Raw genomic sequence first — 21,879 nt, 5'->3', positions numbered from 1 at the left:
TTTTTGGTGTGCAGATGTACAAATCTACATTTGTTGTGTGACAGTTATCAGAATTGTGGAAATTATCGACCTGACAATTATTTTTTTTCAAACATTTTTTTTAATGCCTTATAGGTTTTATAAATATACATGTAAATACATGTTTGTCATTTACTTTAATCATTAATATTGCAATGTGAGGAGACTTTCAACCAGCCCAACAAAAAAAATTTCTGAAGACAATCACCTACTGCACCTTTAAACTATGCGGATTTCCTGTTTTTTTTTTTTTGTGGGTAAATGTATTTATGCGCAAAGAGCTCCCTCTGGCCTTTGGAGGATATTTATTACTGATCAAGCAATTGTGATTTCCCTGGCAAAATGTGCCCGACAATCATAGCATTGCATTTGCTATTTTACGTTAAATTAATTGCCCATCACCATGTTGAAGCAATTTATAGTCTCAAAATTATAGGGCTTGTAGAAAAACATATTGCATGCTTAAGTGCTGTTTTCTCACCAATTTACTACCCTTTCTCAGGAGCACGCAAGTCACATATTTATCTACAGTAAACAAACGTGTGTCCTGTGTTGGGATTTAATGTTAACAGTATATTGCTGCATGGAATTTTAAAAACTTTTTCTGTTATCCCGTTCTGTGGGATTTGAAAATTGAAGTTCCTGCAAGCGGGGAAACCTCTTCAGGTCTGTTTTCTTTTTAATTATGACCCTTTTTTGTGTTTTTAATAGCTTCTAAGGAAAAGACACATTGGAAACGACATTGTCACAATTGTGTTTCAAGAGCCTGGAGCAAAACCCTTCAGTCCCAAGAACATCCGATCGCACTTTCAGCATGTCTTTGTGGTTGTACGAGCGCTCAACCCGTGCACTGAAAATGCCTGCTACCGGTGAGTGGATGAAAATGTCCATAGGCTTTAGGCAATTGTGCAGAATTTTTGTATTGATTGGAGAGATGTATTTTGTGTCAACATCGTACAATGCAGCATTGATCAGTGTACACTATTGTAATAATGAGCAATATAAAAAGAGTAGTTCAGGCATTAAGTAATGCGCTTTACAAACAACTGAATTAAATTTTCTTTGACTCAAGGTAAAATATGTCTGCTATGTGTACTTGGTCCTCTTTGAAGCATGTTATGAGGTTTGTGAGACTTAAGAAATCGCAAGACATATGGATGAGTAAAATGTAACTCCTGTGTGCTGTTGGGGTTGTTTTCATCCACTCAGGGGTGATTTTGAGTCTTAATTCAGCAAATGGAATGATTTTTGGTGACTAATCTTATTTTGACACATATTTTAGGAAAACGCTTTGAAAATGTTAAAAAATTAAATAATTCACTCAGGGCAAATTTACCACAGGGAAAACCACCAACAATCAAGGATGCATGATTATTTGCTGTTTAGGCTTCGCAATCAAAAATGGCATCAGAATAGAAGCCAATGGGACCAAAACAGCCACAAGCATAACAAAAGGGTAGTAAATTGGAACAGTACACAAGGGTTAACTATGGACCTATTCATTTTTTATTTGAGAATCAAGCAGGCTATATTAGTTTTTCATCAAGAATCTGATTGGTTTTTAGATGTTGCTGCTTTCGGGTATTGTCTTCCTTGTGTTCATTTAATAGGTTAGATGTAATTTTTATTAAAGTTTCTGAAAACTATAACTTGATTTAAAATTAGCTTTCTTTTCTGGCCGTGTTTTGTCAGAATCCATTCAGTCAGAATCTAATTGTAATGTTTTTTTTCCTCTTTAATGGAGAAATGGATTTTTTTCCTGCTGGTGCTGGGTTATGTTCGCGCTTGATGTCCTCTGGCCAGCTTATTACTCTTGTCGTACAGCACATTACCCAGGAGAGCACTGCTCTTAACCACTTCAAATGAGCTAGGCCCGCTAAATTTCCTTCACGCCTACTGGGGGCTGTTTATCAGTAGGATTTGCTGATCGCTGCATTGCTTGCAGTCCAACCTCGAAAATGCTACTGCGAGTCAAACAAAAGACAGAATGTGCGCTTATCTGAACTGAACGGTTTACTAAATTGATGTTGATCATTGATATCTTCATTGTGACTTAACATTTCAATCGCATTCTTGCTCACTCACTCTCTCTCTCGCTCTTATTCGCTTTTTGTTTTGTCTCATGAAACTAATGGAGGTTTTAATTGCTGATGGGCCTCATTGTGTGTCATCTTAATTATACCCAGTAGGGAGCCTCATTGCTGTTCAGCTCCAAAAGTACAGAAGTTACAAAGGCCCGTCCTGACCGAACCTCTCCGGAACAATAAGCTAAACGGAGCACACAACAAACAGAGAGACACGAAGGCCTGCTGTTCAAACCCTACAACCCTGCTCCTCCTTCCCTGACGGATTCACTCCCTCCCTCCATGCTGTAGCCCCTTCAAACTTAGCCGAATTTTGAGTTGAAAACTTTTCTCTGCTCTGGCCACGCTTGCCGTGTTGTTGGATTGTTTAGACAGCAATTAGGATGGAAGTCAGAAAGTGGATCAGGTGGGTTCAGTAGGTTTCTGGTTTTAATTTTCGGTCATGTGGCGTGGAAAATATTATTGGTATAAAGGTGAAACGCAGTCACTGTATGAGAGGCGATTAAAGGTGTTTATGGAGAGATTTAATGATTTATTGGCCCCCCTGTTGTTTTATTGGCTGCTGCTGCTGTATTGAAATAGTTAACACTGTTCACTGGAGCCTTTTCGACAACCTCTCAGCCACCAGTGAAATGTGAAGGTTGATGGTAATGTTGTAGAAAGCGGAAGCTGTTAATGTTTTTTTTTTTCACCCAGACGTTTCATTCTTCAACTGAAATGTTTCATGCTTTGCTGTTGTGTCGCCACTGATTTTACAGTGCCTCAGAAAATAATTTTTTTTTTGTTGTGTTGTTGCATGCATGCATACAGCAACAGTGTCTTTTTCCCAGTTTAAACACAGTAAAATGAGTTGTGTTTGGTAGCTCAAAGCATTTTGAAATTGCTGCAATATTTCAAACGTACTTGTTTTAAATGATTTTATCTGTTAGAGTAGAGATTTGTAAACTTTTGCAGACAGGGAACTCGGTTATGAAAGAACATTTAGCAAGGACGCCCTTATAATTATAATAGTGTTTAAGGCCAAATGGAATGTACATGGGAGTAATGAGCATAATATGCTTGCAGAGATTTATCAGTGTAGACAGTTCCCATTGTACATTCATGTTTGAATATAACAGCACAATTTTATGATTTACTTTGTTTTCAGGAAAATAGTTTGCAGCTTTAGGTTACAACAGGTCAAACTTCCCTTTTTGTTGTTTAAACTTGAGGCTTTTTTAAACAATGTAAACAATTTATTTCCTCCTGATCCAAATCTTTTGAATGTAAAGAAAAAAAAAAGAAAAACTTCATGTATAAAATTAAATGCTATTCATTAAAGGCGAGACGTATGTAAAGCGAAACTGAAACTGAACTTCACTGAGGGCTCACATGCCTCTCCTTTGGCATTAATTGCTAGTCATGGTGTAACATTGTTTGCTAAACTATTAGACAAATTTAATTAAGTAACCAAATAACTTTTCTATGTTTAGCTGTGCCATTTAGTTTAATGATGAATGGGCTCCAATGTCAAGTTAGAAATGCTGGAACCAGTATATTCTTTGCATATGAGTGTGTGAAGCACTGGCACGATTACTTGGATTCTCTTACTTATCAGATAAGGGTTAACCGTATTCTGAATCCATAAAGATTTTTTTTTGTGTGTATTTTCAAAAAAACCCAAAAAAACATACTTGCCCTGGCAGTCCAGAAAATCCTAAATCGGAAATTATTTTGCCGACCCCCTATCTATGGTTCAAGACCCCACTTTAAGTACACTATGTGGTGTCAAAAATCATGTGAACAACTGATCATATATTTATCAAATAATTCTTTAAAGTATTATGGAACCCAAAATATTAAGCAGCTCCACTGTACTCTACATTAGAAATAATAAATGTTTCATTTAGAATATGAGAATGATTCCTGAAGGCTCACGTGACACTAAAACTGGAGTCAGAATCAGGGTAGCCATCACAGTAATTATTTACATTTTTAGATATATTAAAATAGAAACAGTTTATGTAAAATTGTTTTTACAATACTTATAATAGATCTGGTTTTTTATCAGTTAAACCCAGCCCTGAACATAAATGTATTTCACTTAAATAATCAAATATGTATCAATGAATTGTTTATTAGTTTTTTATAAACCTTGAATGTTGTACTGTGTCAGAAAGTGTTGGTCACTTTCTAGAGCAGAGTTCTCACAAACTATAAACTTGTTTTATGTATGTATGGCTTGTACACCTGTGTATTTTTGAGTGGGTCAGGCTGTTTTTTTGCTTGTGTGGAGGTTCTTTAGTTCCTTGCTGTGGGCAGTGGATGCTCCACCAGCCCACACACTGTGTATTTATACTTCAGATATGTAATCCAGTTTGCCTCTCCACCTAAGCCAGGGGGGTCGGCTGCAACAATAAAGCCAGCCCGCTTGCTGTTAGTCACTGAATGCCCAGAAGTGGATTATGTGTGGATGAAAAGTCTACTGCGTTATTCTGGCTTTTGAAAAATGTTGATGACGATCATTGTCTGCATTTTCATACAAAGTTTGGTTTTGTATGCCATTTGCTCAAGTACCGTAGTGGGTGTTGTGACTGCTTTATGCTTAAAGAGAAAACTGTATTATGTGGACCAATTGAAAAATCACAAAGCAATGTCAAAAAGTATGTTTTACTATTAAAGTATAAAGTTTTTGTCTGCTACTTACCATGGTTTTTAAAATCACCTTTTTCTTTGAAGTATCATGCTTAAAAGCAGATGTTCACTATCAGATGTTTCAAATGTTCACTTGCTTTATCAGTTGTTGGAAACATTCCATTAACACTTGCAGTAGTTTAGCACCTGCATTCACTTACACTTTGGGTGTTTGCAAGCTTGTTGATTGTTTGCTTTATGAAACAGGGAACTTAATTAGTTACAATGTTACTTTTCCTCTCAGTGTGAATAGTATATGTACTGTGTGTACCTGCCATTCTCTCTCGAAAAATACAGATTAGAAATTAGGAGCATGATTTAAGAAAGGAAGAGCAGGAATTAAGATTAGGAGAGCAGAAAGGGAGGCTTTGTTGGTGCAGAATTCTTGCAATATAAAAAGAAAAGATTGAACGCATAAAATACTACGATATAGAAGTGGTTGTTGTTGTTTTTTTCGTTGAAAAAAAATCAGACACTGCTGCTTTTATGTAGCACTTTTCACATTATGAATTATGATTCCACTTTGGTCATTGGTCTGTTAGGTTGAATTGTGTTTTTATCTCAACTAATGCCCTGTTCACACAGAGATGCGTTTTGCTATATAATATTACCCACAAATGTTGTACCAGATGAAACTGGTGTTTTGGAAGTGTGAAATGGCTTAAAGTGTAAATAATGGCCCTACATTAAGTTTAAGTAACTAAACCATATAATTTGTAAAATTGATTAGCCCATGTCTCTCACCCTAGTCACCATTAACAATTATGTAACATTTAGTACGTTTACATGGACACCAATAATCCGATTGTAATATGACTCTTAATTAAGAGTCTACCATTTTTAAGTAATTTAATCTGATTAAGGTCATAATCGAACTAAACTGAAGTGGAATGTAGACATGTAAACACCGCAATCAAACTATTACAGTTTTTCATTTTGCGACAGGACAGTCTATAGACACAAGGCTGTTTGACACTATTCTCTGCACCTACCAAGTCAGTGACCCCTGCGAAATTCCAGCAGTTCATACTCTCATCCAATATCTCGTTTGTCATGAGGGGTATTCATGAAATGTTCCTGAATGAAAGTGAAAGTGACAAACTGCTGTTAAAGTCGACAAATTAAAAATTAAACTTTCAAAATTACATGAAACTCCAGAGGAAATGTGGATAGCGCGGTGATGCAATGGTGTTATTGGAGTTGTGTGCTATAACATGTAAAATGGGATCATGAAAGGAACATTCAAAAAGCAACTCATGTAAACACCTAATCATATTACTGTCTTATTCAGATTAAGGAAAATTATTTGATTACTGATGTCCGTTTTAACATAGTTAATGTGAAAACAAACCACAATGGTGGACTACATTCATGTGTTCATGCTGCAGAAGCTTAACGGCTTTATGAAAACACATTCACCATATTCGTCTTGTGTTGGTTTTTGAGCACTCTTTAAGAAATCTTCATTTTCTTGTGTATTTCTGTGGGAGAATCAAAAGTGCCACATACTAGTCTTTCATGTATCGCTTTTAGTCAGTTTCAATTTTGTTTGTACGCAAATGTTTTTTTGAAATGAGGCAGAAATAAGGAAGGCTCTGTCTTTGTGTGGGTGTTGCCTAAATTGCTGCTTAGTTCATTTTAAATCAGTCGGACCATTTCATTCAGACTGAGTTGAAGCATCCTGAGCACAATTTGTCTATTCGCATATGAGTTTAGCTTAACACCTCTGATCTAGGAATATCAAATACCTACCATGATTTATGTATATGTTGAGCTTTAATTATGTGCTAAATGTGTGATAACTTGAGTTTTGCTTTTGTGGGCATTGAATCAACAACTTTCCAGTTTCCAGTTTCACTCTGAGCCTAGGATGTGTTGTTTGTGCCTACAGGCATAGAGAAAAAACAATGACTGAATTAGATATCAACAAGTTACTCATCTCAGTTCATACTTCAGCAAGCCTCTGGTGCTGTGGGACAGAAGTTTGTTGAAATGAATTTGCAAGCTCGTTTTTCTACCACACACACATGGATGTTTCTCTGCAGTTTTTTTTTTTTTTAAAGATCGATCCCACGCACAGACAACAGGGCTTTTTTAGGCCTCTCTTTCTTACCACAGTTTTTAGTTTCTGGCCTGCACTTTTCTTTTTCTTTCTCTTCCAGTATCACTGTAAGATCGGGGTAGAGGCTCTGTTCAGTCCAGCCTCATTACCGCTATGCCTGGCTAGTTCCAGGCATACCAGACAGAGCAGGAAGCTTTAGATGTCCATTCCAGAGACTTAATGAAAGGAAAAAAGCAAGGAAGAGATAAAGCAGTGAGGTAGAGAAGAAAGGTTTGAAGGTTTTCATAGATTGTATTGAATCCATAATGTTCTGGCATGTGAGGAGTCTGCCCACGTTTACTAGCAGCACAGTGAGTGTGGTGTAGTCAACAGAATGTCTATATGAGCCATCCCCATGTCTGTTTGATAATTTCCATCCATTCCCATTTGGCAAAGTGTTTGATGTCCCCACTGCTGAACTTCACACTTTGACTCTTAGTTTCATCATTTACATAGCAGCCACATTGTCTTTGGAATCGATTTCATTCATGCATAAAGATGAAGCCTTTAGGGAAGTTTGAGGATGGTTTGGCAATTATCTTGTGCAATTTGTGTCATTGTTTGATATCTTCTCTCTTGTTTCCCTCAATTTCCTCCACGCCCCCTCCCTCATAGTGTGGCAGTGGCTCGCTCACGAGATGTACCTGCCTTCGGACCACCGATTCCTGAGGATGCCACTTTCCCCAAGTCCACCGTATTTCGAGATTTCCTGTTGGCCAAGGTCATCAACGCTGAAAATGCAGCTCACAAGTCGGACAAGTTCCGGGCCATGGCTACTAGAACACGGCAGGAGTATTTAAGGGACTTAGCTGAGCGGCACGTTACAAGCACACCTATTGATCCCTCAGGCAAGTTTCCTTTTATTTCTCTGGCCCATAAGCGTAAGGAGAAGACGCGGCCATACCTTGGTGCAGAGCTACGAAGCCCAGGGGCCATCACTTGGCCTGTTTACGCTGAGGATCATGGAGCCGGAGGAGAACTGGAGGCCTTACTGGCCATTTCAAATGACTTTCTAGTGCTGGTGGACCCAGAAGCCAAGGCTGTTGTCTTCAACTGTGCTGTTCGAGATGTGATTGGTTGGACGCTGGGAAGTCCTGCTTCCATGAAGATCTACTATGAACGTGGAGAAAATATCTCCTTGCGTTCCATGAATAATAATACAGAAGACTTCCGGGAGGTTGTTAAACGTTTAGAGGTAAGTTTTGTATTGCAGATGATATATATATAGATTGATTGATTGATTGATTGACAATTGTTTTATAAAATACACTTAGGCTCAATCCCAGTTCTATTTTTGTACCCCTACAACTTTCCATTCCCCTAGAAGAGAATCATAACAATCATAGAAGTTATCATAACGATCTAATGTGGCAATAAGATCATAACTGTACTGTGCATTTACACCATGGCTATATTCATCTATGTAAACTGATGAAATCAACATTAACATCATACCAGACATTTTAAAAAGTTAATTCCCAGCCACTAGACTTTTCTGACAGGGTATTTAAGTGTCATTGAGTGACAGAATGTTGCGGGACTACCATACAGCAGTTATTATTATGGATTATAGTTAGCAAAATTTAGCGTTTTTTATTTTAAGCGTTTAAAAAAAAAAAGCATGATAGTAAAACACGAACGCGATTATGAATATATTAAAACATGCTTGTTTGTTGTAAAGATTTATAATAATGACAAAAAATACTTATTTGCATAACTCTTTACTTTTCTGTGCAGCCATGCCGCTGTTGTAGATGATGTATTCTGGGAAATTTTCATACCCTTTGGTTTCGAGTGTGGTCCTGAAAGGTTTCAAGGGCTATCTAGTCCTACCCATTAGCCCTACACCTTAATTAAGCTAAAGAGAATTGGGACATCCCCACCTTTTCACCTGAACGCTCAAAACGAGGCGTCGGGGAAAAGGCTAAGGGGTGGCATTGGGATTGGGCCTTAGTTTTTTTATGACCCTGTAAGTGTTGAAATTTGAAGCTTTTTGGGTTTTCATACAATGTTTATTTTTCAGTGTCATGAAGCGAAAACATCCAAAATGAATTTTTATGCCATTTAATCAGTTGTCTGTACATTTAAATAATACATTTTTTAAGGCTGTTTTCTCAAAATGTGTTGATCCATATTACCTTCAGTAGTGCCCCAAATGTTAATTTTATTATGTTGATTTTCTTAACAAGTAATGACTACTTACTTACACATTTTATTGTAAACTATTTCATAATGTCTTTTTTGATGGCTGTTCACAGTATATACTTAGTTAAGGTTTGACTAAAACATATTCCAAAAATCTCCTCCGCCAAAAACATTTGACTTGTGTTTGAAATATAAAACGAGAATTATATGCTAATTAATGCATATTTAATTATATAATACCTTACTTTAATAATTAAACAAGATTTTAAAAAACTTGTTATATAGGCAAATCTTAATGTAATCAACTATGTAAGCTTGGTGATAAGTTTTGACTATTTTGTGGCTACCATGTTCATCTGCAGTGTCTTGTCTTAAATTAATTAATAATTTTCCCCAAATAGGTTTTAGTTAGACACTCAGCACAGTTACCTAAGAGCTTGTCTCGTGGTTCATACTCATTTTCAGCTTGTACCCAAGTGGGATTATAACAATTAAGCTTTCAGAGAAGCTAGTTTTCCTAGCTGTGTTGTGTACGTCTCATTGTGTTAATTAATGGGATGTACATGAGAGCCTTTGCATAACTGTGCATTGGCTTGAATGTACTCTTGATTTGGCCTCCTGCCCATTATGTCACTCTTGAAGTGGAGGAGCTGTTGCCATGGTAACTAGTACTCGGCAAACTGAATGCTCATGATCTCCATCACAGTCATAAAACATATTAGCAAAGCCTTCTTTTCATTTTAAGAAAGAAGTCTTGTTCGTGATTTGCAGTCACTGACAATAGTTTGTGATAGACATATCTAGTCCATTCTGTCCATTTTAACAATGCCTCGCATCCTTAATAGAGGAAATTGGACTGTGAATTGTAATAAACTGCTGCAGAATCCAGTTAGACACTGTCTTATCAGTCTGTTTTTCCCCTCTTCCCCTCAGCACCTTACTAAAGGCTGTGAAACATCTGAGATGACCTTAAGGAGGAACGGACTGGGCCAGCTTGGCTTTCACGTTAACTATGAAGGCATTGTGGCAGAGGTGGAGCCCTATGGCTACGCCTGGCAAGCAGGGCTGAGGCAAGGCAGCAGATTAGTGGAAATTTGCAAGGTGGCTGTGGCAACACTTTCGCACGAGCAGATGATAGACCTGCTCCGCACATCAGTTACTGTAAAAGTTGTCATCATTCCACCTCACGAAGATGCCACACCTCGCAGGTAAGTCTTTCAACATCGCTTAATGGTTTGGTTCATTATTTCTTGAGTGAATCTTGTTGAAGTAAAGTGAAGCAAGCAGCAATTATTTTTGGCAGGTAGAAAAGTAAACAAGTCATTTCAAGTTTTGCAGTAAGACAACAATACAAAACATTGCACCTTTATGCCCACACATGCAAACCAAAATAGATGAGATCCGCCTTCCCAGTCTTGGCTCGCCTGCAGGCACTGTGCCAACTTGAAGGTTATAATGATCAGGGTCTAAGCTACAATTCATCAGACCCACCAGATTTTGATTTGAGTTGAGTGTGCTTTTTTCTGCTTTGGTTGTGCGTTATTATTATCCTTCGAATACCTGCTGTTTCCATTTTTGACAGTTTATGTTTTTGTCTAAACTGGAAACTGGCTCTACAGTATATGTCTTTTTAAAACAACTAGTGGCAAAAACTAAATTGAGCAACTGAAGTGGAATGGACTTTTAAAGACTTTGCTTGAGCCCCCCAATAGATGTATTCTTTCTTTATGCAAATTTAGCTTGTGCAGACACAAATGTGTGGCTTGTGTATTTTCATTGCAAAAACATTTTAGTTACTGGACTTAGAACTTAATAGTTGTACAATATTGAAACTTTAAATGAAACTAAATACATTCTTTTAATTAAGATATAAAAAACAAAACACTAGAACAATGTTTTGTATTCCAAATTAGAGATGCCCAAACAAAGGCCTTTGCCTTGATTTGCCACCAATGACTTGCGCTTTGTCCTCCATCTGTCAAGTGACAGTATTTACATTTTAAAAGTCTGATTTATTGAAACATTTAAACTGTGTTGGATTTTTTAGTAGCTCAGAAATACAACAAAGAACCAAAAGGTTACGTTAAATTTGAAATCATGATCTCTGTTAAAGGTATTTGCCACAACCACCTTCCCATCATTCTCTCTATCTTTTCAGATGGGAGGATGGGCCAAATCATCCTCCAAATGTACCAAAAGGTTAGCGTGGGCCAACTTTGGTCCACAGGCCCTAATTTGGGCATCTCTGTCCCAAATATTTCGAAAAATGTTTAAATCCAGAGAAATAAACAACTTTAGCTAGTGACACAGACTGTGTCATACACGCTGGATTTCCGGTTTTGGTTTTATAGAAAACAGGGTAAATGTAAAGGCACTTTAATATGTTGTGTGTTTTATTTGACTTCTTGCTCTTTTCTCATTGTCATTTGCTTTAGTGGTGTAATTTCAATTTGACTGCTTACAAGCCCTCTAGCGTAGTGGTTCCCAACCTTTTTTGCCTGAGACCTCCTTTTTCCCCGGAAAATATTATGAGGCCCTCCTCCACATAATAAGGATATTACTGCTCACTAAAGTTTGCAGTATTGATGACGAAAATGTTGTTTTCAACAAACAGTGTGTTTATTACTATATCTAGATATGTTTATGCACAAATAATAGCCTAATGGAAAATATAAAGCAAAACATCCGTAGGCCATTTGTTACAGAAAAACAGGCCGTTGGCCTTTAAATTGGCTCTATTTGAAATTCAATAACCAAAATATTAGTATTCACACTGGTGTATAAGAGGAAAAACAATATAGGCTATTACAATTTAATACATGCATGTTATTTGTTATGCTCTATCAAATAGTGTGAGGACTGCTGCCAGGCGAATCATTGAGTCTTTTTTTGTGGAGGACGGATTACAAATTTGTCAGTTTTTGGTAAGCTAGGGCAGTCCTCATCCTGTTTATCACCGCAGAGTGGTCAACGCTTGACAATTTTATCGCGGGTTTCGGTGTTTCGTAGGTTGCCGGGTGATACAAGTTTTATTTATGGAGAAAAGTACTAAGCACTGCAGTGTTGTTGTGTCTTGTGTTTGTCTAAGAAAACTAATCTTACCAAAATGTGAAAATTCCATACAAGCTGAAAATGATCGGTCAATCCTTGTCAAGTGACTTGTGGTGCGAGCGTGTTATGCCACTTGTGAGCACAAACCGCGCACCTCCATTGGAAACAACAAACTTGTGCAAATTCTAGAAATATGTAATATGCGAATGGCCCCTAAAAAGTCAAAGTCATTTGTGATCTCCATCACTTGATCTTCTTTCACAGACATGCTAGATTCACCTGATTTGTTGACAAATGGGTTGCGGATCCATTCCTTGGTAGTTCTTTCACTTGGCCTTTTCCCCTTGGCAAAATATTTTTCAAAATAAAAGATCGTTTAGACTCAAATAATAATAAAACGGAAATAATTAATGATTTCTTGTGCAGCCTGGTACCAATTGATTCATGGACCGATGCTTGTGGACCACTGAGCTAGGGGATAAAATGAACCAAGGCAACATGATCATTCTCCTAATTGTCCACTGCTAAGAAGATTTTTTAAATATGGCGCGACATCATTATGGACCATCTTTGTTGCTAATAACCAGATTTGTCTTGCAGAGGCTGTTCAGAACTGCACCGCATGCCAGTGGTTGAATACAAGGGCAGCAATGAGAGTGGCTCCTTCGAGTACAAGTTTCCTTTCCGGAGCAATAATAATAAATGGCAGCGCACCTCATCCAGCCCACAGCAGTCCCTCACTGCTTCACCTCAGAGTCACAGCGGGACCCCGAACCGTGCTGTCAGCCTGGGGGCCAGCATGGGCAAGACCCTCTCTGCTGAGCGGCCAGAAAGAGCTGCCGCCATCCCCCGCAGCGTGTCCAGCGATGGCCGACCTCTGGACTCAAAAAGGTGCGAAATGTGTCTGCCTTTATGTAGTGGAGTTGCCCTTCCCCTTCATTTGTGTATTTTTTTTTTTGCCTTGTTGTTCCTGTCTGGCGTTTATCTGTATTTGTGTGTATCGATCTTTCTCTGCCCCTCTCAGGATGTCTCCGGGTTCTGAGAACTATGCCCTGACCTCCTCTCTCATGTTGGGCCGCTCGCAGCACAACCGCAGTTCTCCCAGTAACCTCTCCTGCTCCAGTGACACGGGCTCAGGCAGCTCCGCTCACTGGAGGCAGAAGTCCATGCCTGAGGGGTGAGGCTTTTTACAGAACACCTCCTGTCTACTTCCTCTTCGTCTTTGCTTTATTTTAAGCTATTAACTGTTCAGAAGGGCTGGGTATTCATTCAGATTGGATTCCGCTTTAAACACTCATCATTTGATTTGATTCTCAATTTGATTCAGTGAATATAGCTTTAATGCAATTGCTATTGATACTTTAATGCAATTCCTATCTACAATATAATCAGTGAATACTTTTATTTCAGGTGCATGGGTACATTAAAACAGAACCCACCACTCTATTTCAGAGTATTATAGCAGGATTTGAAGAAGTCATAATATGAAATATAATAGATTTTATACATTGATTCTAAATGGATCTAATAAATTCTATATAAATTATATTAAATCTATGAAAGATTAACTGTTTAAATAAATATTCTGGCAGATTTTGACATGCATCGTAAATCCTGTATCTGATTGTTCAAGTTGCAAAAAAAGCTACAAAAGTGAAGTGAATTTGATGCATGTAGACATGGTCAAGACGATCTACTGCAGTCCAAAACTGCTGTTACTACTGGGATTTTCACGCACAACGATCTCCAGGATTTACATGGTCCGAAAAAGAGAAATTATCCAGTGAGCGGCAGTTCTGTGGGCGCAAATGCTTTGTTGATGCCAGAGGTCAGAGGAGAATGGCCAGACTGTTTCAAGCTAAAAGACTCAACAACACTTACTCGAATAACCACTCATTACAACCGAGGTATGCAGAAGAGCATCTCTGAACACACAACACGTCAAATCTTGAGACGGATGGGCTACAGCAGAAGAAGACCACACTCGAAGTTACTCCTGTCAGCTAGGAACAGGAAACTGAGGCTACAAACAAGCTCACCAAAATTGGACAATAGAAGATTTAAAAAACGTTGCCTGGTCTGAGTCTCAATTTCTGCTGAGACATTTGAATGGTAGGGTCAGAATTTGGCATCAACATCATGGAAGCATGGATCCATCCTGCCTTGTATCAATGGTTCAGGCTGATGGTGGTGGTGCTGTAATGCTGTGGGGGATATTTTATTGGCACACTTTGGGCCCCATTAGTACCAATTGAGCATCGTGTCAATGCCACAGTCTACCTGAGTATTGTTGTTAACCATGTCCATCCCGTTATGACGGGTGTCAAAGTCAATTCCTGGAGGGCCGAAGCCCTGCACAGTTTAGTTCCAACCCTGCTCAAACACCACTTACCTGTTGTTTTCAAACAAGCCTGAAGGACTCAATTAGTTTGATCAGGTGTGTTTAATTAGGGTTGGAACTAAACTGTGCAGAGCTGGGGCCCTTTTGGAACTGAGTTTGACACCTGTGCTTTATGACCACAGTGTCAGATCTTCCGATGGCTACTACCAGCAGGATATCGCACCATATAATATAACGCAAATCATCTCAGACTGGTTTCTTAAAAATGACAATGAGTTGACTACAAAATATCAGTTCTATAGAGCACCTTTAGGATGTGGTTTAATGGAAGATTTGCATCATGGATGTGCAGCTGACAAATCTGCAGCAACTACATGATGCTATCATGTCAATATGAACCAAAATCTCTGAGGAATATTTCCAGTACCTTGTTGAATCTATACCATTAAGGATTAAGGAAGTTCTGAAGGCAAAAGGACATCCAACCCGGTACTAATAAAGTGTACCTAATGAAGTGGCCAGCGAGTGTATATAAAAAGTATTTTATTCACTTCTTTTGAGAATCATATTTTATTTCTATTAAAAATTTGATTAATTGAAAAATATTATTTTACCCAGCCCTACTGTCCACCCCTTAATCACCCAATCATCTCACCGCTTTAACTGTTCAAGCTCTCTCACGGCTCTTAATGACGGGATGCATGACGCAATGATGCATGTGATTGACAGCATATGCGTGTTTATGCTCACATTATAGATTTGCACACAACAGGCACTCTCCTCTCCCGCCGGAGCGGCAAATGGCTGCAGAGGGAGGAAGCAGTGGCAAGTCGACCCCCAGCTGGCCAAGAGTGGAGGACAGCTCTGACAGACCACCATCAGGTCAGACCACACTCCATCACTCATGAATTATTAAAGAGAAGGGGATATTTATGCGTGCTGTCTAGGAGGAGATCAATGAGGAAGCGCTGCATGATAAAATGAAAAAGCTAAATGAGACTGTTAACTGAATGAGAGACTGAAAAAGAGAATGGGCAAAGATGGAACGTAAGGAGATTGACAGGGAATATTCAAAAAACAGGTTTTTGAAGCACAAGATGACAGGAGTATTACTGGCTTTTGAGGCCGTCAGTGCTTGATTTTTGAATGAAGGATGATTATAGACTTTGCTTCTCGACTCGTCAAAGCACGACACCATTCAGAAACCCTCAACACAAAAATGAAATGGACCCTTCGCTAAGCCCCGCCCTCCTTAGTTACTGTTGCTACACCTGTCAAGCTTTTGTGCCTGGCACAGCTTTTTCAATGTGTGTGTGCCGGGGTCAGACATTGCTAGGGATATAATGTCATTTTTCAAATCCCAGAAACCCAGACAAAAATGGACTGCAGTATGCATTACAAGGGTATATTCACGACATAATAGGCAACCGATTAGAGAATAATTCGATCAAAATTTAAGCTAGCTTAGCCAAGCCGCCTCATACGCTAACCACTCAACAGCTTAGCTCATGCTCAGCAGGAGAGGTGACATTTAAAAATAAACTAATTATAACTAATGAAACCGTGATTTCTCTAATTTTAGCCAAAAAGCCTGATAAATTAATTGTTGTGCAATGAAATATAGCGTTACTAACTGACGAGGAAACACGTGGACAGTGCTTTTACATAGTTCATTCATAGAAAGAACAGCCAGACAGGGAAAACTGATGGATTTGTGCCGAATATTAGCAGCACTGACCCATAACAATGTACAGTCAGTTAGCTATAACTGTCAGTATGCTTGTGTTCTCTTTATAATTAATAAAAACAGCCGCTGGTAAAGTATATTGGTCGCAAGTGCTCAGTTTATGTTTCTATCTTGGTTTTGTTCTGTTGATTTGTAATTTTAAATATTCGTAGCTTGAAATAGATGGAAATATGAAGTTCAGTAAAGTTAGCAACATCTGCAGATTCGTTATTTCCGGATCAATAACTCATGTCATTATGATCTATTCGCTATTAGTATGACTAAGTTAACTTTATGGTGAAGGCTTAAACGGAGCATTACTCACAATATCAAGCGAAAAAAAGGAATAAGACAGCTGTGAAACATAGCCAACTTTGTGTTTTTGTAGGAAACACAGTTTAGATCTGCTTAGGGTGTAAGGTGTGTGAGTTATTGCTGTCGGTCTATCACTGAATGTGTCGGAAATATAAAAAACAAAACCAACTTTGCTCCACTCCTTTAGCGCCCCTCAGACACCTTGATCCATGCTGGCATTTCTCCTCTTGGGTTTTAGGTTTTGAAAAGGGAAAAAAATTCCACCATCCCGTCCAAACTTAAAGGATACCGGGTATCAGATTTGCACAATCCATATGCTCTTGCTCGAAAGCTTGACAAAGCCCATGCGTGTAGCTACAGTTGCTTAGCCACGATTGGTGGTTGGCGGTTTTTGGGTGTGGCTTAGCAAAGGGTCAATTGTACCTTATCTAACAGTAACATCAAGTTCATTTCAAGTTGTTCTTATATCAGATGCTTTTGTAAAGCTTTTGTGAAATATTTCTGTGCGGTCGAGTTAATGAACTTAATTAGACAAAACGAGTCCAATGGCAATATTTAATCATATATAATTGCCAAGATATTTAATCATCCAGGCATATTTAAGCAAAATCTGCATCTGTATTTATTTTACCACAGCATTGCTCACAAACATTCTAAAGAGCTGGGGTTTAAAGGGCACCTATTTTACCCCTTTTTCAAGATTTAAGATAAGTCTTTTGTGTCTCCATAATGTGTTTGTAAAGTTTTAGCTCAAAACACCCATCAGATTATTTATCATACCTTTCAGAAGTTTGTAATTTTCAGCTATGAGCATTTTGTAGCCTGTCAGAGTGTGCCTCAATCTCCACCTCGGCTGCGTCTGATAAACAGCACAGTGACAGACATGAACGGTGCAGATCCCGTGAGAAATACTACAGTAAAAACCCAATGATTATTTGATGTATTTGTTGTGGGGTTAATTCAAGCCTTCGATGAATCACAATGTCGTTACAAAATTCACACACACACACACACACAGCGCGTGCATTTAACTTTGCAACTTTGTTTTTGTACACAAATGTGACAGGACACACATTAATAAGTGCTGTATCAATATCCGTTATGTTAATATACAAAATAACCCAGATTTAAAGTCCACAAAATGGGATTGTAGCATCATTTTTTTTTTATAATTGTGCTGACATGCGGCTGTGGTGAATAAAGACGATAAAATCGCTTTCAAGAGTTCACACTTAGATATTGCTTGACAGCTGTAAGCAGGTTTGGCATGCTGTCCCGGGAGAGAACCCTGAGCTCGGAGATAGTTGAGCCCAGGGCTCCCGCCAGGTCCATAGAGCATGTGAGGGGAGTATGAGATCAGGTGGTTCTCGAGAGCTCCCCTTTTTGTAAAGGAGAAAAGGAGGAGAAAGGGGTGGATGGGGGGTTTCTTCGGAAAACGAAGATAAGGGAGTAATGTCTAGCTAGGCTACTTATAGTGGGTTAGGATAGATCTGATTGGCTAACTAATGAGTGTAGATAGGTGGCCAGCTGCTGTCAATTATATCACGTGCTCCTCTCGAAATTAGTTTAAAAACTTCACTTCAAGAGTTCACACTTAGATATTGCTTGACAGCTGTAAGCAGGTTTGGCATGCTGTCCCGGGAGAGAACCCTGAGCTCGGAGATAGTTGAGCCCAGGGCTCCCGCCAGGTCCATAGAGCATGTGAGGGGAGTATGAGATCAGGTGGTTCTCGAGAGCTCCCCAAATGCATGAAGCTCGGGACAGCAGCCGTGTATTCGAAGAAACTCCCCAAAAGGCTTGAAATGCTATATCCGGCTGCTGGATATAGTTATTTGAAAAAGAAAAGGTAAAGAGGGCTCCTTTGGAGCAAAGGGTGAAACAGGTTCCTGCGGGAACCCGAGCAGAGTTGGCTTGGGCTGTGAATACTCCTGCTGGAGTAGAGACTCGGGGAGACCCCTGCGGGGGTCAGAGCCATGGGGTGGGCGGGAATCCTGCTGGAGTCATTACAAGGGAAGGGGAGTGAAGGACTCCGGCTGGAGAGGGGGGTGAAGGGGGGCAGGGGGGGCGGGGACTCCAAAGGAGTAATTTGCTCGAGGAACACTCCTTGCGGAGATTGAGCTGGGAGGTGGCAGCACTATATATAATTATATATTTATATGAAACATATAGATATATAAATATATAATGGGGTAATCTAGGGCCTTGGGGGGGCGTTTTTACTGACTCTTGCGAGAGTCGAAGCTCTTGGCTCTCCTGCGGGAGAGAGAGCTGTATGTGCCATCTCCAGCTGGAGTCGGGAAAAGGAATGGTCGGTGAAGCCCCAGCTGAAGGGGGAAATGGCAGTTGGGCGATGACCCCTGCGGGGGTCCGGTGCTCGGGATTAACTCCGCGGGAGTTAGAGCTTGAGGGTGACAGCACTATATATAAATATATATTTATATGCGTGGGTGCATATATATATACATATATATAAATAAATTTAAAAATAAAAGATAAGTGTGAGAAATAAACAAAAATAAACATAAATAAAAGCTAGGGCCGGGGAGGGTCGGTGACATGACTCGTGTCACAGCTCGGGGTTGGGTGAGCTATTTAGCTGCTCCAGTAGGAGTCGGGAAAGATGAGGGGGAGGTGAAGACTTCTTACTGGAGGGTGACGGGCGGTATAGGTGCTCTGGGGGTGTTCCTGCGGGAACAGAGCGTGAGGGTGACAGCACTATATATAAATTCATATTTATATGCGTGGGTGCATATAGATATAAATTTATATAAATAAAATCAAACAGAGAGAAAAATAAATAGTGCTATACTATATGTCATTATGGAATGACATAATATAAAAAGCTAAGGCCAGGGCAGTGAGATGATTCCTGCGGGAATCGAAGCTCGGGGTAACGCCCCTGCGGGGGCCAGAGCCATGGGGGGGGGGGGGTCCTACAGAAGTTAGAAAAGTTGGGGGGCAGTGAAAACTTCTGTGGCAGCGGCCGGGGGGGGGCGGGGGTGACAAGGGGGCCTGGGCAGGGAGAGAACTCCTACTGGAGTTAGGTGAGTGAAAAGGGGGAGAAGGCTGAGTGCAAATCAGCTGGAAGGAAGAAAGGAAGCTAGATGGCTGGGTCATGCCCGCGCCCTTGGGAGACTGGGTAGTTCCTCTGCCCTCAGGAAGCTGGTATGGTTGGGTCGTATTCTCTCCCTGGACTAGGCCCATGCCCTTGGCCGCTGGGATTACTGCGTCTGCTGGTGAGGGTCCTCTGAGCTTCCCTGAGATGGCTGTGGCTGAGTCAGATATAAGATTTGAAGGCGTCGGGAGACTACTTTCCTAGTGTTTGTATGTGTTGTTACGATAGCCCTTGTGTGCTGCTGTGGTGGTGGCTCCAATTCTGAATGAGTGACTGGATAATGAATCTGGTGGGAAGCCTGAATGGTCCTATGACTTTAAGGTGTTATGAAACCAAAAATGTTATTGAACGGAATGTGTGGATGTGTTGAGCAGTGAGAAACTGATGAGGTGTTCTGGGGTAACTTAAAATGTATAAATGAATGCTGACGCAAATTGTGTATGCTGTGGTTATGGGATTATCATCTTAAAAGGAGAGATGGAGTCAGCTGCGGCTCTGCTTCTGATACCAGTTTCTGAAAATAAAGCAAAAGAGAGTCAGCGATTTCCTATGCAACTAGGAACATGTACAGAAGTTTTTATTTTTTTTATTTTTTTTTTTTATTTTATTATTTTTTTTTTTTCAGAATGTATTGACTTTATTGCCAGTTAGAAGCGCATTGGCGGCCCCGATAATATACCCCACGAAGGGGGCAGCATCTGTGTAAAAAGGATATACTGAGGATGAAATTGGATAGCTAATAAATGAATGGCTTCTATTCCAGCGCTTAAGGAAGGAAGCATAAGCAGGTCGCATGCTTTAAGCGCTACCTGATGGTTACGAACCTTTATGAATTTCATTTCTGTTAAACCAGGAGTCACCAAATATGGTACCGATGGGCACCAGATAGCTCACGAGGCTCTCGTGTGTTGCTCACAGGCCTGTTCTAAAATAGCTCACCATAACACCACTTACAAGTAAGCTTTCTCTAATATGGAAGTAATCATTTAAAAATGTAAATATTTGCAAAGATAAATAAAATAGTGTTGCACGTTGATATATTAATTACGGGGTATTTCCTACCCTGTTAAATCATTGTTGGTAACTTTGAGAGAATCATAACATGATCAGTGACTACACCTGGATGAATATTATTCATTATTAAAAATAACCAAAACTTAAATTATAATTATAAGTAATTTGAGCAATTTGTTATTTGAGAAGTGTTTATCCAACTGGTAGCCCTCCACGTTAATCGGTGCCCGAAAGCTCTTATAGTTTCAGAGGTTAGTGACTCCCGTGTTAAACGCTAAAGACAACATTTTGAAGAAAGCTGAAAACCTGTAACCATTGACTTTCACAGGAAGGAATAAATAATAAGGAAGTCAATGCGGCTGTCCGTAGTGCCCAGCCACAATTCAGGAGACTTCGTATTCTGCCGCGCCGCGGAGCGCTATTTGTATAATTGATTAGTTTATTTGATAAAGTATGAATGCGTGAGTCTGGTGTGCATTAATCTACTATTCTCTGTCGTAAGTGCGTCGCGTCACCGCGCCGTCGGCGCCTCTGGTGCGCGACGCCCCTCAGGCAGAGTTTGTTACGGCCAAGATCGGATTTAGATCATTTCTCTTTTATTCCGGAGATTGCTGCTGCGAGATGAAATAGGTGGGTGACGAAAAGGCATCCCTGCGGGATAATGCGCATGTGTGTTTGATGTTCTAGATGGAGAGCAGTTTATGCTTAGCGTGATATTTTTCTTCCAGAATATAAAAGGGGACTGATTGTCGATTTATTCAAGTAGCTTATTAATGCTTGAAATTCTATCACTCCAAATTGATGCTTAAGAATTCTATAGAAGTGCTTAAGCCGGAGGTTCTTCCGCAATGAGAATGCAAATATTAGAAAACCGGTCACTAGTTTAGCTGGGGGATATTAGGGAGAGAGAAACGGGAACTTGTAGGTGAATTACGTGCAAACACCGTAGTTATTGGCGAAATCCAGCGGATCGTTTTTAAGCATAAATGTGTGGGCTACTTTTGCATCCGAATGTTAAACGGACTGCGAAATGTAATTGTGACCTCCGATTGCCAGAAATCGGGTGGCGGGTGTAATGTTGATTGCAACCGAGCGCTGCAGCCGTCTAGATTAGAGAGATTGCTTGGTTTATAACGTGAAAATTTAAGCATATTCATCTGGCATAATCATGCTGTTAAAGCTGAAAAAGGCAGAATTATGAGGAGATGAAAGAGCCGTTATTAGACGTTTTTAGAAACGTTCTAATGTCCATTTCAGTAGGGCTGGTATGGATGTGCTTAACAGGGAATTGCTCTG

General features: G+C 39.7%; 2 protein-coding genes across 26 annotated transcripts in view; one reads left to right on the top strand and one right to left on the bottom strand.

Annotated features, from left to right (window-relative positions):
• The window catches only part of LOC147839360 (uncharacterized), a 963,858-nt gene that overhangs the window by 665,073 nt on the left and 276,906 nt on the right, over positions 1-21,879 (bottom strand). The window lies entirely within an intron of this gene.
• sipa1l1 (signal-induced proliferation-associated 1 like 1) overlaps positions 1-21,879 on the top strand; it is a 119,413-nt gene that overhangs the window by 78,466 nt on the left and 19,068 nt on the right. For 8 of the 25 annotated variants that reach the window (XM_087297385.1, XM_087297379.1, XM_087297376.1 and 5 more), the window contains exons 7-12: positions 730-887; positions 7,492-8,071; positions 9,955-10,229; positions 12,673-12,963; positions 13,097-13,249; positions 15,171-15,295. In XM_087297385.1, coding sequence (XP_087153511.1) covers positions 730-887; positions 7,492-8,071; positions 9,955-10,229; positions 12,673-12,963; positions 13,097-13,249; positions 15,171-15,295 — 1,582 coding nt within the window. Of the gene's footprint in view, positions 1-729; positions 888-2,297; positions 2,509-7,491; positions 8,072-9,954; positions 10,230-12,672; positions 12,964-13,096; positions 13,250-15,170; positions 15,296-21,879 lie in introns of those variants that run through there. The other 17 variants (XM_087297386.1, XM_087297383.1, XM_087297381.1 and 14 more) reach the window with 6 other exon arrangements.

This window comes from Danio rerio, chromosome 20 (genome assembly GCF_052040795.2).
Source record: "Danio rerio strain M-AB ecotype USA chromosome 20, GRCz13ab, whole genome shotgun sequence".
NCBI lineage: Eukaryota > Metazoa > Chordata > Actinopteri > Cypriniformes > Danionidae > Danio > Danio rerio.
The sequence above is the reverse complement of the archived record's forward strand: the minus strand, read 5'-3'. Positions and strand labels throughout refer to the sequence as shown.